The sequence below is a fragment of the Salmo salar genome, chromosome 10 (genome assembly GCF_965601325.2).
Source record: "Salmo salar chromosome 10, fSalSal1, whole genome shotgun sequence".
Classification (NCBI taxonomy): Eukaryota; Metazoa; Chordata; class Actinopteri; order Salmoniformes; family Salmonidae; genus Salmo; species Salmo salar.
In genome coordinates, this window is record NC_138300.1 from 83,320,119 (window position 1) to 83,335,000 (window position 14,882).

The 14,882-nt window shown below is 42.0% G+C and overlaps 1 protein-coding gene across 3 annotated transcripts in view; it reads left to right on the top strand.

The window, feature by feature from the left end:
• The first annotated feature begins 2,220 nt into the window (after nucleotides 1-2,220).
• The window catches only part of tubgcp6 (tubulin gamma complex component 6), a 32,089-nt gene continuing 19,427 nt past the window's right edge, over nucleotides 2,221-14,882 (top strand). For 2 of the 3 annotated variants that reach the window (XM_014124471.3, XM_014124474.3), the window contains exons 1-6: nucleotides 2,636-2,915; nucleotides 4,969-5,817; nucleotides 6,004-6,167; nucleotides 10,378-10,591; nucleotides 11,275-11,436; nucleotides 14,620-14,741. In XM_014124471.3, the coding sequence (XP_013979946.2) occupies nucleotides 5,014-5,817; nucleotides 6,004-6,167; nucleotides 10,378-10,591; nucleotides 11,275-11,436; nucleotides 14,620-14,741 (1,466 nt within the window). In that variant the 5' untranslated portion in view covers nucleotides 2,636-2,915; nucleotides 4,969-5,013. Of the gene's footprint in view, nucleotides 2,470-2,635; nucleotides 2,916-4,968; nucleotides 5,818-6,003; nucleotides 6,168-10,377; nucleotides 10,592-11,274; nucleotides 11,437-14,619; nucleotides 14,742-14,882 lie in introns of those variants that run through there. The other variant, XM_014124473.3, reaches the window with a different exon arrangement.

Sequence of the window (14,882 nt, forward strand, 5' to 3'; positions counted from 1 at the left end):
ACACGCTATCACTGATCACTCCCACTTTTTTTAGACTTGTACTGTATTTGGAGAAATCTGATTGCTGATAAAATATGTACATTTTTATATGGGAGTCAATATTATTTGGGAATTATCTTGTTGATAAGATTTTGAATTATTATGTGCACAGCCAGATTGAGAATGATACAACACACACATCATATAGTAGGCTATGAAAACAGAATTATCAGTCTGCCTCTTTGCAGGGTGTCTTCTTCCAGACCAGAAATCAGGTTAAAATCTGCATGCCCCTGGTGTGTCTGCTCCTACCTCAGCCGCTATGCACAGTACAGCAGTGAGCCATGCCAGCCCCTCCCTCGGCTCGGCAGGCGATTGTTGTGTTTACCAGCAGTCTTGCATGTTTCACCTCCACGGGTTTCATAGCATCTAATGACATTTGAGGCGTTGATTCCCACCACTTTGGGGGAAGGGGGCTTCACAGCCCACCCATGGCCTACCGTGGAGGAAGAAACTTTGGTGAAAATGAAAACTAACAATAATACTGTGAAGAAGTCCGTTCCACACAGTTGTGGTTATGAATGATACAGGACCAGGTACTGACCAGATGTGGGGCGATGATGTACTGAGTGTGTCTCTGAGGTGAGAGTGGTATCAATGGGGAATGGATTCTGAAAGTTGCTGTTTCTCTCGTCTTGAGTGTTGAAGTGCTGTATCGGTTTCATGAATGTTACAATATGTAGATGCATCGTCAAGTTTATTAGTCTATGATTTGCAAATATCCCACCCACTGTGATGAGCCATGTAAGCTATGTAACTGCTAGACACACATGCATATTACAAGTCTTTCGGGGAAAGTCAAGCGCCTGACTGGTTAATAACAATATGATCCATTCACTAGAAGCCCCACCCCAACACATTCTGTCTCTACATATGGAAGTTTGCCAAATATAATGTCATTGATTCATAGCTACTTTGAGATTAATGGAGGGCAGGTTTGTCCAGTCAAAAATGTTAAAGGTTTGTCCCTTCACTATGGCTGTATCTTGAACTAAACGTGTCGGTAAGGAAGCAGTTATGCTTAAGTAAAATAAAGGATTTTTTTATTTTTTATTATTATTTATTTTATGTAACCAAATAAATTTTGCATCAAAAAAATTACTCTTCATATTAAAAAAAATACAATAAAGTACTGACTTCTAAAACTGATCACAACCATGAAGTAAATGAATCTCAAACCGATTCAGTTCTTTGGAGAATGTTGAGTGTGACTACTGCCTTGGGTTAGTATGAATAGTTGTCTGATGCAGTGAAGCACTTATTCAATTCCAGACTTGTTTTGTTGAGTGTTTCTTTATGTAAGAATACCAAGAAAAACTCTTCCAACACTGGAACAATGATTAGGCTTCTCTGTGTGTGTCACTAGGTGTGCCCTTAGATGCTGGGACTGAGAAAAACTTGGCCCACACAGGGAGCAGTGGTACGGCTTTTCACTAGTGAGTACTCTGATGTCGGTTATCTTTAGGACATGTGTGTGGCTAAAACTCTTGCAGCACAGGAAGCGGTGGTAAGGCTTCTCTCCTGTGAAACAAACAAATACAATTCTCATTGCAATCTGAGAAGTGTTCGCCTCAGAGGAGTCTGGTGGGAGGAACTATAGGAGGATGGGCTCTTTGTAATGGCTGGAATGGAATTGATGGAACGGAGTCAAATGTGGTTTTCATACGTTTGATAGCTTTCAATTAATACACTGTTCAGTAGTTTCTTTGAGCCCAAGGATTTGAGAAGTCACACATGCAAACCAGAGGAGGCTGGTGTGGGGAGCTATAGGAGGACAGTGTCATTGAATGGTATTCGTTCAGCTCGGTCCTTGAATCAGCTGTGTCGTTAGGGCAAAAACCAAAACGTGCACCCCTTGTGGTCCCGAGGACCGTGTTTGGGAAACTCTGAATGAATACCATTCAATGACCCTGTCCTCCTATAGCTCCCCACACCAGCCTCCTCTGGTTTGCATGTGTGACTTCTCAAATCCTTGGGCTCAAAGAAACTACTCAACAGTGGTGGCTGGTGGAAGGAGCTATAGGAGGACTGGCTCATTGTAATGACTGGTATGCAATTCATGGAATGGTATCAAATATGGAAACCACGTTTGACTCGTTCCAACTATTCCATTCCAGCCATTACAATGTGCCCGTTCTCCTATATATCCTCCCACCAGCCCCCACTGCCACTGAAGCGGGTCCAATAAATCGTCTTGATTTCCTCTGTCTGTGTTGTTTATTTGATGCGGTGAAACTGGGGCTGGGCTCACTGACAGCCTGGGTTGAAGCTCTCTCCTGTGTGAACCCAAATGCTAAGTTATATCCCGCCTTCTCTTTTCCTCTTCCACGACAATCGACGCTGTCCGCTTCTCTGGGTTGGAACACGACGTCCAGAAGAACCCGGGAACTATTTGGACTTGGTAGAGGCTAGCTAAATGTGAATGGAGTGGTAGGTAGATAAACTGTGGAGTTGAGGTTGGTGGGTAATGTCGGCACAAACACACCGTATTTGACTAGTCTGTCAGTTGTACTTTAGCGCGCAATCATTGTTACCGGAAGTATGTCATACTAACATACAGGAGTTAACCAATGAAATAGCCTGGTCTGGTATTTTGTCCACTCATAGGTTGAGTGGGCGGGTCCAACGTGTAGTTGAGGAGGTGGATGTACATGATACAGACAAAATAACGTACATTTTTGTTTTGAAACGTATTATGATGAGCTACAGAAAGTAGATAGCTAGTATGCATTAAATAGAGGCAAGTAACAAGTATACTGGGACATCTAGCTAACTAACTTGCTAAAAACGAATGGTCCCTCGGTTACTGAACTCGCTAACAGCACCATCATCATGGAAGGAGTGGGCACAACCGAAAACCAAGTTATGAGTTGAAGGTAGCTAACATTATTAGCCAGCTAGCTAGTTAGGCATTATTATGGAATACACTTTGCTAGCATGCCTATATGTAGTTATTTTTGCCATCTCGGTGCTCACAATGTGGCTAGATAGCTAAATGCATTTTGTTCGACGTTAGCCTAGCTACCCAGGCAGCTAACGTTAGCTTGCAGTTCTGACTTGTTATACTGTGTCGTTAGAGAGTCGTCAGCTAACCTTGCTAGCTACTAGTCAATTGTACTCTGCTAACGTTAGTTAGTTGTTGTCATTTAATTGTGCAGCCTACCCACCCACAAAAACATATCTGCATTCGGAAAATATTCGGACCCCTTCACTTTTAACACATTTTGTTACGTTACAGCCTTATTCTAAAATGGATGTAATTGTTTTCCCCCCTCAAACTAACGTTACGCACAATACCCCATAATGACAAAGCAAAAACAGGTTGAGAAATGTTGGCAAATGTGTGCATATATATATATATATATATATAAATAAATGGTCTGAATACTTGTGTAAATGTGATTTCAGATATATATATAGATATAGATATATAGATATATATATGTATATATATAGATATATATAGATATATAGATATAGATATATATCTATATATAGATATATATATATATATATCTGAAATCACATTTACACAAGTATTCAGACCCTTTACTGAGTACTTTGTTGAAGCGCCTTTGGCAGCGATTACAGCCTTGAGTCTTCTTGAGTATGACGCTACAAGCTTGGCACACCTGTATTTAGGGAGTTTCACCCATTCTTCTCTGCAGATCCTCTCATGCTCTGTCAGGTTGGATGGGGAGCTATTTTCAGGTCTCTCCAGAGATGTTCGATCGGGTTCAAGTCCGGGCTCTGGCTGGGCCACTCAAGGACATTCAGAAACTTGTCCCGAAGCCACAACTGTGTTGTCTTGGCTGTGTGCGTAGGGTTGTTGTCCTGTTGGAAGGTGAACTGTCGCCCCCAGTCTGAGGTCCTGAGCACTCAGGAGCAAGTGTTCATCAAGGATCTCTGTACTTTGCTCCGTTCATCTTTCCCTCGATCGGACTAATCTCCGACTCCCTGCCGCTGAAAACATCCCCACAGCATGATGCTGCGACCACCATGCGTCACTGTAGGGATAGTATTGGCCAGGTGATGAGTGGTGCCTGGTTTCCACCAGACACTTGGCATTAAGGCCAAAGACCTCAATCTTTGTTTCATCAGACCAGAGAATCTTGTTTCTCATGGTCTGAGAGTCCTTTAGGTGCCTTTTGGCAAACTCCAAGCAGGCTGTCATGTTCCTTTTACTGAGGAGTGGCTTCCGCCTGGCCACTCTACCATAAAAGCCTGATCGGTGGAGTAATGTAGGGATGGTTGTCCTTCCCGAAGGTTCTCCCAACTCCACAGAGGAACTCTGGAGCTCTGTCAGAGTGACCATCGGGTTGGGGGACCTTCAATGCTGCAGACATGTTTTGGTACCCTTCCCCAGATCTGTGCCTCGACACAATCCTGTCTCAGAGCTCTTTCGGGCAATTCCTTCAACCTCATGGCTTGGATTTTGCTCTGACATGCACGGTCAACTGTGGGACCTTATATAGACAGGTGTGTGCCTTTCCAAATCATGTCCAATCAATTGAATTTACCATAGATGGACTCTAATCAACGTGTAGAAACATCTCAAGGATGATCATGGAAATAGGATGCACCTGAGGTCAATTTCGAGTCTCATTGCAAAGGGTCTGAGTACTTATGTAAATTAAGTATTTCTGTTTTTTAAAATGTTTTAAAACATTTGCAAACATGTCTAAACCTGTTTTTGCTTCGTCATTATGGGGTATTGTGTGTAGATTTGGGGGGGGCTCATTTAATTCATTTTAGAATAGGGCTGTAAGGTAACAACATGTGGAAAAGTGAAGGGGTCTGAATACTTTCTGAATGCTTCGGAGCTAGCTTGATTTCCAAATGATTATGTTGCACTGACTGTCAACTCACAAACTACACTACAATATATTCAAGTGTTGTACGTTTCAAAAAAAATATCTGTATCCATAGGTCAGAAGTAATCAATCACATCAACTGACATAACAAGCTACAACCATGTACTCCAGCCCAGACGTCTGCCTTAAATCTGGCAGTCACAACAGCAGCAGTAACAGCAACAGCATCACTGAACTCCTGGGCTCCCTGTGTGACAGCAGCCTCACTGGGGTGTCATGGAAACGTCGTGCTCTAGGAGGGGTGTCCCGAGAGGGGGTCCGCCGCACCCTCAGAAAGCGTGCCTACGGGGCCCTGCTGTCCAAACTGTTCCAGGAGGGCTCCCCGAAAGGGTTCTTGTCAGTACCTAGTGCCACGTCCACCACCCCGCCCAGAAACAAGCTACTTATGATGTCCTTTGACCTGCGAGTGGCGGGGTGCCAGGACGAGGCCGAGAGGCTGGAGGAGCAGCTGGGGAGGCTAAGTGAGGGGCCCGCCTCGGGTCTGAAGGAACTGGACTCTGTGCTGGAGCTCTTGGTGCAGCTGACTGGCTCTGCACCCCCACCCCCGGCCTCCTTCAGCAGGGACTACATGCGCAGGGAGAGGCCCGTGCTGAGGAGGCCTCCACTGGGGGGGTACCAGAGTGAGGAGCTGCAGAGGTTGGAGGCCCGAGCCTGGGCCCTGATGTGTGGGGAGGAGTGGGGATCCCTGAAGGGTCTGTGTGGGACTCTGGGTCTGATGGATGCTCCTCCGGGCACAGGCCTGCTGGCACTGAGGAGGAGGTCAGACGTAGAGGAGAGGTTTGAGAAGGAGACCAGGATGTCTCTGTTTGGAGCCCTGCAGCACTCCCGTACCTCAGACCTGGACATCAGGCTCAATCTGCCTCCTGTGCCCAGCAATGCTGATGTCACTGGGCTAGCCATACGGGTAAGACTGACACTGATATGAGTGGATGTATGGCAAATTTCAGTTAATTTGGTTGAAGTGAGTGATTGTTTTTTGACAATGGTAAAACTTACTGAAATCAATATGTCAGACCAAATAGATTTGTTCTTACTGACACTGGATGATTAGTCATTATAATCAATTATCTCTTGTTGGTGCTCTAACCAGGTGCCACCTTGTTTGGACCAGTTAGAAGATGAGGGCTTCCAGTCAGCCTCCAACTTAACCCCAGACTCCCAGTCAGAGCCCAGCCCCAGCCCAGAACTTGATGTCTGGGACGCCCTGAGGACTTTTGAGCCTGGGAGGCGCCGCTGCTGGGAGTCTGTTGGCTGGTAAGGGAGGGATACAAGAGTGTTTGAAAGACTGGAACATATCCCTGAGGGGAAATTCCACGGTAATGGATTACGATTTGACTCAGATTTTTCACATTAAAATGTATGCCAAACAAAAACTATTTATTTACAAGTTTAACCAACTATACAACTCTATGCGCAAGGAATACTTTCAACAATTTACACAGAAAATGTCATAAAAATACATATACTGGAAGAACTGTGCAGATGTAAAGTTTGGTAACAGAATTACGGTAAAATCTCCCTCAGTTTATGCGACCACGTTTTCCAAATACTCTGTTAAATATCTGTTCCGAATTAAAATAAAAAAATGTCTGCAGAAAGATTGGAGTGTCAGCTATGATATGACACCTTGAGTTTAAAAAAACAATAACATTTTGGTTATTAAACTACAGTAGGTGAAGTGGATTTACATCAGGTAATGGAATTAGGTACACAAAGGTAGAAATATGCAATGTACTTATTTCGCATATTTGTGTATTATTCTACACACTGGTTATTTTTGTAGTGAGCTCCGCCCCCAAACAAGACCACATTTGGTGGGTCCTGACCAGACAGAATCTGACAATTCATAGACATCTATGTTTCACAAGTTTGGACATCACAGTAGAGTACAGTACATTAGTGTACAGTAAAATAGATATGTACAGTACATTAAACTTTACTCTAGTGTGCTCTACTGTCCAAACATGTGTAACATAGACCTCTGGTTCAGATTTGGTCCGGCCAGGGCAGATTGGATTTATTTGGGTAAAATGCATCAAAATGTCCACTGTGAACCCAGAGGATAGCACTTAAAGGTATTAATTAAAACACTTGTTTCCAAAGTAGTCCTCAATTGTAAAAACAAATAACACATATAATGATTTAATAGGCAAGACACAATTACATTACATTCATTTACAGTATATTGACATCCATAAAAGTGGCACTTAAAAGCACATTTCCTTAATTTAAAAAAGCAAGCTCTTCATTGCACATAATCCCTAACCTAGGAAACAAGCTCTTCATTGCACATAGTTCTATTTTGCTGCTTGTAGGCTACTGTCTGTAATTTCTCAATATATTTCTTGATGTTTAGCCTAACACAAGTGCAATGTTGTGCCAAATCAGTGATTCAGTGCATTTTTATTGGGTAAGCATTACAATTAGCTGCCTCAATATTTTCAGCCGTAGGTGGTAATATCTAGAGGTTAATCCGTCCTCAGTATTGTGAAACAATTCTAATGTTAAGGTAAGATTTTAATTGAGAAAGCTGATCTCAGTGCAGCCTTTCAATCCTATTAGCATCGATGCATGCTCCAACAACGCACTTAGCGACCGTTTTGTCTGGCGGTGTTTTGGGAAACGTACGTTACATCAGCCTTTGTAGGAAAGATGCATCGTTAAAGCAATCGTAAGCCTAAATTACATCTATCAGGAAACCGGGCCCAGACTGTTGTCAGTCTTGCTTTGACCACCAGATGACATAAGAGGAAGAAAAAAAGATAGCTGAATATAACAGTATAGCAGTTGAAGTGAGGACAGTAGCAGTAGCAACAATCCTCAACAATGTAGATGCAATTGGTTGGGATGCCATTTAGTGATTACATACAGTCTTGTAGGAATTCAGTGTTAGTTAGATGATCGAGTTTAGGGAACTGTGTGTCTAAATTCATGGTGGTTATTGACCTGTGAATGACGGTCTTACCTGACTTAATAAACTAGTATCAACTAGTACTATAAACTAGTATCACTAGTCACTTTAAATAACACCACTTTAATAATGTTTACATATCCTACATTACTCATCTCATATGTATATACTGTGTTCTATACCATCTACTGCATCTTGCTTATGCTGCACGGCCATCGCTCATCCATATATTTATATGTACATATTCTTGTTCATCCCTTTACATTTGTGTGTATAAAGTAGTTGTTGTGAATTTGTTAGATTACTTGTTAGATATTACTGCATTGTCGGAACTAGAGGCACAAGCATTTCGCTACACTCGCATTAACATCTGCTGACCATGTGTATGTGACCAATAAAATGTGATTATAAAACAATTATAAGCTGAACATGACAGTATGCCAGTTGAAGGGAGGACGGTAGCAGGTGACCCAACTGTGGTTTGTGACTGATTTCCCATTGTAGCCAATTCACTTGCATTCATTCTGTAACATATTTTTTTAATCACATAATTTATAAACAATCTTGATATCAGTAAAAACACTGACTAATTGGTAGGTCTACCTTTACTTGTTACTTCTGTGAACTTTCATTATCCTCCTCATGAGGGAAAGAAATGAGGAAATATCTTAAAAGATATCTGGGTTTTTGGTAACAAGCCACAAGGCAATATTTCATCAATTTACCGAAGGCAAATCATTTATCCAAAACGAAATATAAATGTTGATATTAGTTGGTAAGGGTCTTCACTTCATTATTGTGTTTTGATGTATTTCTAATACCTTTTTTAATACTTTTTCTGGTAGATGTTTAAGACCCCTTTTCCATCTGTTTGACCATAAATCAAAGCCTTTGCTTATTCCTAATTTGTATAATGGAAAATTTGTTGAAAAATCTATGCCTTAATTTCTCAAATATACACTACCGGTTAAAAGTTTTAGCACACCTACTCATTCAAGGGTTTTTCTTTATTTACTATTTTCTACATTGTAGAATAATAGTGAAGACATCAAAACTATGAATTGACACATATGGAATCATGTAGTAACCATTTTTTTGTTGTTGAAACAAATCACAATATATTTTATATTTGAGATTCTTCAAATAGCTGCCCTTTGCCTTGATGACAGCTTTGCACACTCTTGACATTCTCTCAACCAGCTTCATGGGTAGTCACCTGGAATCCATTTCAATTAACTGGTGTGCCTTCTTAAAAGTTAGTTTGTGGAATTTCTTTCCCTATTTGGTATATTATGGCAAGAACAGCTCAAATAAACAACAAGAAATGACAGTCCATCAAAACTTTAAGACGTGAAGGTCAGTCAAGCTCTAATTAACTTATCCTCTGCAGCAGAGGTAACTCTGGGTCGTCCTTTGCAGTCGCAAAAACCATCAAGTGCTATGATGAAATTGGCTCTCATGAGGACCGCCACAGGAAAGGACGACCCAGAGTTACCTCAGCTGCAGAGGATAAGTTCATTAGAGTTACCAGCCTTAGAAATTCTAGGCCAGATAAATGCTTCACAGAGTTCAAGTAACAGACACATCTCAACATCTGTTTAAAGGAGACTGTGTGAATCAGGCCTTCATGGTCAAATTGCTGCAAAGAAACCACTACTAAAGGACACCAATAAGAAGAGACTTGCTTGGGCCAAGAAACACGAGCAATGGACATTAGACTGGTGGAAATTTGTCCTTTGCTCTGGAGTCCAAATTGGAGATTTTTGGTTCCAACCGCCGTGTCTTTGTGAGACGCGGTGTGGGTGAACGGACGATCTCTGCTTGTATATTTCCCACCGTAAAGCATGGAGGAGGAGGTGTGATGGTGTGGGGGTGCTTTGCTGGTGACACTGTCTGTGATTTATTTAGAATTCAAGGCACATTTAACCAGCATGGCTACCACAGCATTCTGCAGCGATATGCCATCCCATCTGGTTTGGGCTTAGTAAGGGTTATTTGACCAAGAAGGAGAGTGATGGAGTGCTGCATCAGATGATCTGGCCTCCACAATCCCCTGACCTCAACCAAATTGAGATGGTTTGGAATGAGTCGTACCGCGGAGTTTAGGAAAAGAAGCCAACAAGTGCTCAGCATATGTGAGAACTCTTTCAAGAATGTTGGAAAAGTATTCCAGGTGAAGCTGGTTGAGAGAATGCCAAGAGTGTGCAAAGCTGTCATCAAGTCAAAGAGTGGCTATTTGAAGAATCTCAAATATAAACTATAGACTTTTTTTGGTTACATGATTCCATGTGTGTTATGTCATAATTCTGATGTCTTCACTAATATTCTACAATGTAGAAAATAGTAAAAATAAAGAAAAACCATTGAATGAGTAGGTGTTCTAAAACTTTTGACCGGTAGTGTAGATTCTTAGCTTTCATTTGACACCCAATTTGACACGATCCTTTGAACACATGTTGGTGCTCATGGGGCCTTTTTAGATGGAAATGGCCTAAAATGTTAGAAGAATTATTCCAGAATAATTCATCATGCATAAAGTCTTTCTCCCACCAGCCCACCAGGGAAGAGGGAATTCCCCTACCTGACGGAGGGGGGCAGGGAGGCTTTTGATCAGCTCTACAGGCTGTGGGAGGGGGAGATGAGGGTGGTCTGCTCTGCACCCCCCTCGCCCCTCCTGCCCCTGCCTCTGGACTGTCAGACCCAGCTGGTCAGTGACCTACTTAATGTATTGATCGGGGTGGCGTCTACTACCTTCCCCCTCAACCAGGTACTGTACCCCATCACCTTAACTCTGGCAGTAGTTTGCATATTACTTTATTTAGTTTGGTGTATATGTAATATAAATATATAGCGTGTTATACAATGGGTGATTCTAATCCAGAATGCTGATTGGTTAAAACCACATTCCAGCCAGTATCTATTCTACAAGTTACAACCGGCTAAATCTATGACGTTAAAATGCCAATTTACTCTGTTCCATCTGACTGCGCAATCCACTGTCTCATCAGCCCAGCCAGGCTATTTATAAACTTGATCTCCACTATAAAAAGCATCTGGACATTTATCTAATTTCTTTTAGACTAACATTTAGTTTTCAACAGCTGAGATTTGTATATATCTTGCGGTCTGTGTCTCCGACATTTACAACATTGTTTCAATATTCAAATTCGATCTTTAGCTGTCCCATAGTAATGAACGTGTCGGAAGTCGGGACGAGACAGACAAGCAGGCAGCTTTTCTCAGCCAGTGGAAATCATGAATCAGCTGACATAATTTTTATGGATATATACAAAGAAATATCAATTGAAAAAAGGTAAAACTAAACGAAGTGCAGCTAGTTTACTTTGTCTCGGGCCTAACAACACCCGTGCCAATATATCCTCCAAACACCAGCTTCATGGGCATTATCACTTAATTACATAATGGATTCCATTTGTTCTCTTTATCCAGGTGTGTGTAAATTTTGACGTTCGACCCGGAGTGTGTGTGTCGGGAGCGTCACCGGAGAGTGTGTCTCGTTTGCTTGGCGAGCTGGCTCAGTATGGCACCCATTACCTGAGGCTCAGCCGCTTCGTTCTGCAGAGTGCCCAAAAGAGAGGCCTGGTCTTCCAGGTATGGTCCTTCAATCGTTATATACCGCCCTATCACATCTGTTATCGTGGCTCATATTCACAAAGTGTCTCAGAGTAAAAGTGCTGATCTAGGATCAGTTTAGCCTTTTATATTATAATTACTGGATAGGGGTAATTATCTGGTGTATAAACGGTGTGGTTTCAAGGCCTTTTGAAGTAAGACATTAAGACATAAGGAATAGGCATGGGTAACACTTTACTTAAGGCCTGCAGGTAAAGACATTATGATGTGGTTATAATGCATTATAAACTGGGTGGTTCGAACCCTGAATGCTGATTGGCTGAAAGCCATGGTATATCAGACCGTATACCACGGGTAAGAACAGTAAAATGTTTATATATTTTTTTTTTTGTGAATTTACTTTGGTAACCAGTTTATAATAGCAATAAGGAACCTCTGGGGTTTGTGGTATATGGCCAATATACAACTGCTAAGGGCTGTGTCCAGGCACTCTGCGATGCGTCGTACAAAGAACAGCCCTTATCTGTGGTATATTGGCCATTTACCACACCCCCTCAGGCCTCATTGCTTAATTGTAAGACTTCCTTGTTTGAGAATTCGTTATTTCCTGCTTATTCCCTCCCAATTCCGGGAATCATCCAAATGAGGGAAAACCTGGGAATTTTGGGAAAGTTGCTGGAATTTTGCAACCATACAAGTATGTACGTGTTTATATACAATATGTCCATGTACACATATACACTGTACCAGTCAAACGTTTGGACACAGCAACTCATTCAAGGGTTTTTCTGTATTTTTACTGGCAGCTTCATTAAATAGTACCCGCAAAACACCAGTCTCAATGTCAACACTGGCCAATAAAAAGAAAAGATTAAGATGGGCAAAAGAACAGACACTGGACAGAGGAGTTGCCTCTTCACTGTTGACGTTCAGACTGGTGTTTTGCGGGTACTATTTAATTAAGCTACCTGTTGAGGATTTGTGAGGCGTCTGTATCTCAAACTAAACACTCTAATGTACTTGTCCTCTTGCTCAGTTGTGCACCGGGGCCTCCCACTCTTTCTATTCTGGTTAGAGCCAGTTTGCGCTGTTCTGTGAAGGGAGTAGTACACAGCGTTGTACGAGATCTTCCGTTTCTTGGCAATTTCTCGCATTTCTCTGAACAAGAATAGACTGGCGAGTTTCAGAAGAAAGTCTGTTTCTGGCCATTTTGAGGCTGTAATCGAACCCACAAATGCTGATGCTCCCGATACTCAACTAGTCTAAAGAAGGCCAGTTTTATTGCTTCTTTAATCAGAACAACAGTTTTCAGCTGTGCTAACATAATTGCAAAAGGGTTTTCTAATGATCAATTAGCCTTTTAAAATGATAAACTTGGATAAGCTAACACAGCGTGCCATTGGAACACAGGAGTGATGGTTGTTGATAATGGGCCTCTGAACGACTAATGTAGATATTTTATGGAATATCTGCCATTTCCAGTTACAATATTCATTTCCATCATTAACAATGTCTACACTGTATTTCTGATCAATTTGATATTATTTTAATGGACACAAATAGATTTTCTTTCAAAAACAAGGACATTTCTAAGTGACCCCAAACTTTTAAACGGTAGTGTAGTAAAAGTGTTAAACAAATCAAGATATATTTTATATTTGAGATTCTTCAATGTAGCCACCCTTTGCCCTGATGACAGCTTTACACACTCTTGGCATTCTCTCAACCAGCTTCATGAGGAACATTTTTCCAACGGTCTTGGAGTTCCCACATATGCTGGGCTCTTGTTGGCTGCTTTTCCTTCACTCTGCGGTCCATCTCATCCCAAACCATCTCAATTGGGTTGAGAACAGGTGATTGTGGAGCACTCCATCACTCTCCTTGGTCAAATAGCCCTTATATTCAGGGAAAGGGGGGATACAAAGTCAGTTGTACATCTGAATGCCTTCAACTGAAATGTGTCTTCCGCATTTAACCCAACCCCTCTGAATCAGAGAGGTGCGGGGGGCTGCCTTAATCGACATTCACGTCTTCGGCGCCCGGGGAACATTGGGTTAACTGCCTTGCTCAGGGGCAGAACAACGGATTTTTACCAGTTCAGGATTCGATCCAGCAACCTTTCAGTAACTTGCCCAATGCTCTAACCACTAGGCTGCCTGGAGGTGTTTTTTGGATCATTGTCCTGTTGAAAAACAAATGATAGTCCCACAAAGCACAAACCAGATGGGATGGCGTATCACTGCAGAATGCTGTGGTAGCCATGCTGGTTAAGTGTGCCTTGAATTCTAAATAAATCACAGACAGTATCACCAGCCAATCACACCATAACACCACCTCCTCCATGCTTCACGGTGGGAACCACACATGCGGAGATCATCTGTTCACTTACTCTGCGTTTCACAAAGACACAGCAGTTGGAACCAAAAATTGCAAATTTGGACTTATCAGACCAAAGGACAGATTTCAACCGGTTTACTGTCCATTGCTGGTGTTTCTTGACCCAAGCAAGTGGCTTCTTCTTATTGGTGTCCTTTTAGTAGTGGTTTCTTTGCAGCAATTCAACCATGAAGGCCTGATCCACGTGGTCTCTAAATAGTTGATGTTGAGATGTGTCTGTTGTTTGAACTCTGAAGCATGTATTTGGGCTGCAATCTGAGGCTGGTAACTCTAATGACCTTATCCTCTGCAGCAGAGGTAACTTTGGGTCTTCCTTTCCTGTGGTGGTCCTCATGAGAGCCAGTTTCATAGCGCTTGATTGTTTTTGCGACTGCACTTGAAGAAACATTCAAAGTTCTTGAAATTTCCCGGCTTGACTGACCTTCATGTCTTAAAGTAATGATGGACTGTCGTTTCTCTTTGCTTATTTGAGCTGTTCTCGCCGTAATATGGACTTGGTCTTTTACCAAATATGCCTATCTTCTGTATACGACCCCTACCATGTCACAGCACAACTGATTGGCTCAAACACATTAAGAAGGAAAAGAATTCCACAAATTAACTTTTAACAAGGCTCACCTGTTAACTGAAATGCATTCCAAGAGTGTGCAAAGCTGTCATCAAGATCGCTACTTTGAAGAATCTCAAATATAAAATATATTTGATTTAACACTTTTTTGCTTACTACATGATTCCATATGTGTTATTTCAAAGTCTTCACTATTATTCTACAATGTAGAAAATGGTACTCTGTCTTTCTCTCAGGCGTTTACAGGTGGGCTGCGTAAGTACCTGCATTACTACCGGGCCTGTGTCCTCAGCACCCCTCCCACCCTTAGCCTGCTCACCATCGGCTTCCTGTTCCGCAAGGTGGGCCGGCAGCTCAGGTAAGACCCTTACTCACAGGTCAATAACCACCATGAAATTAGGCACACAGTTCCCTAAACTTGATCATCTAACTAACACTGAAATCCTACAAGACAGTATGTAATCACTAAATGTCATTCCAACCAATTGCATGTGCATTG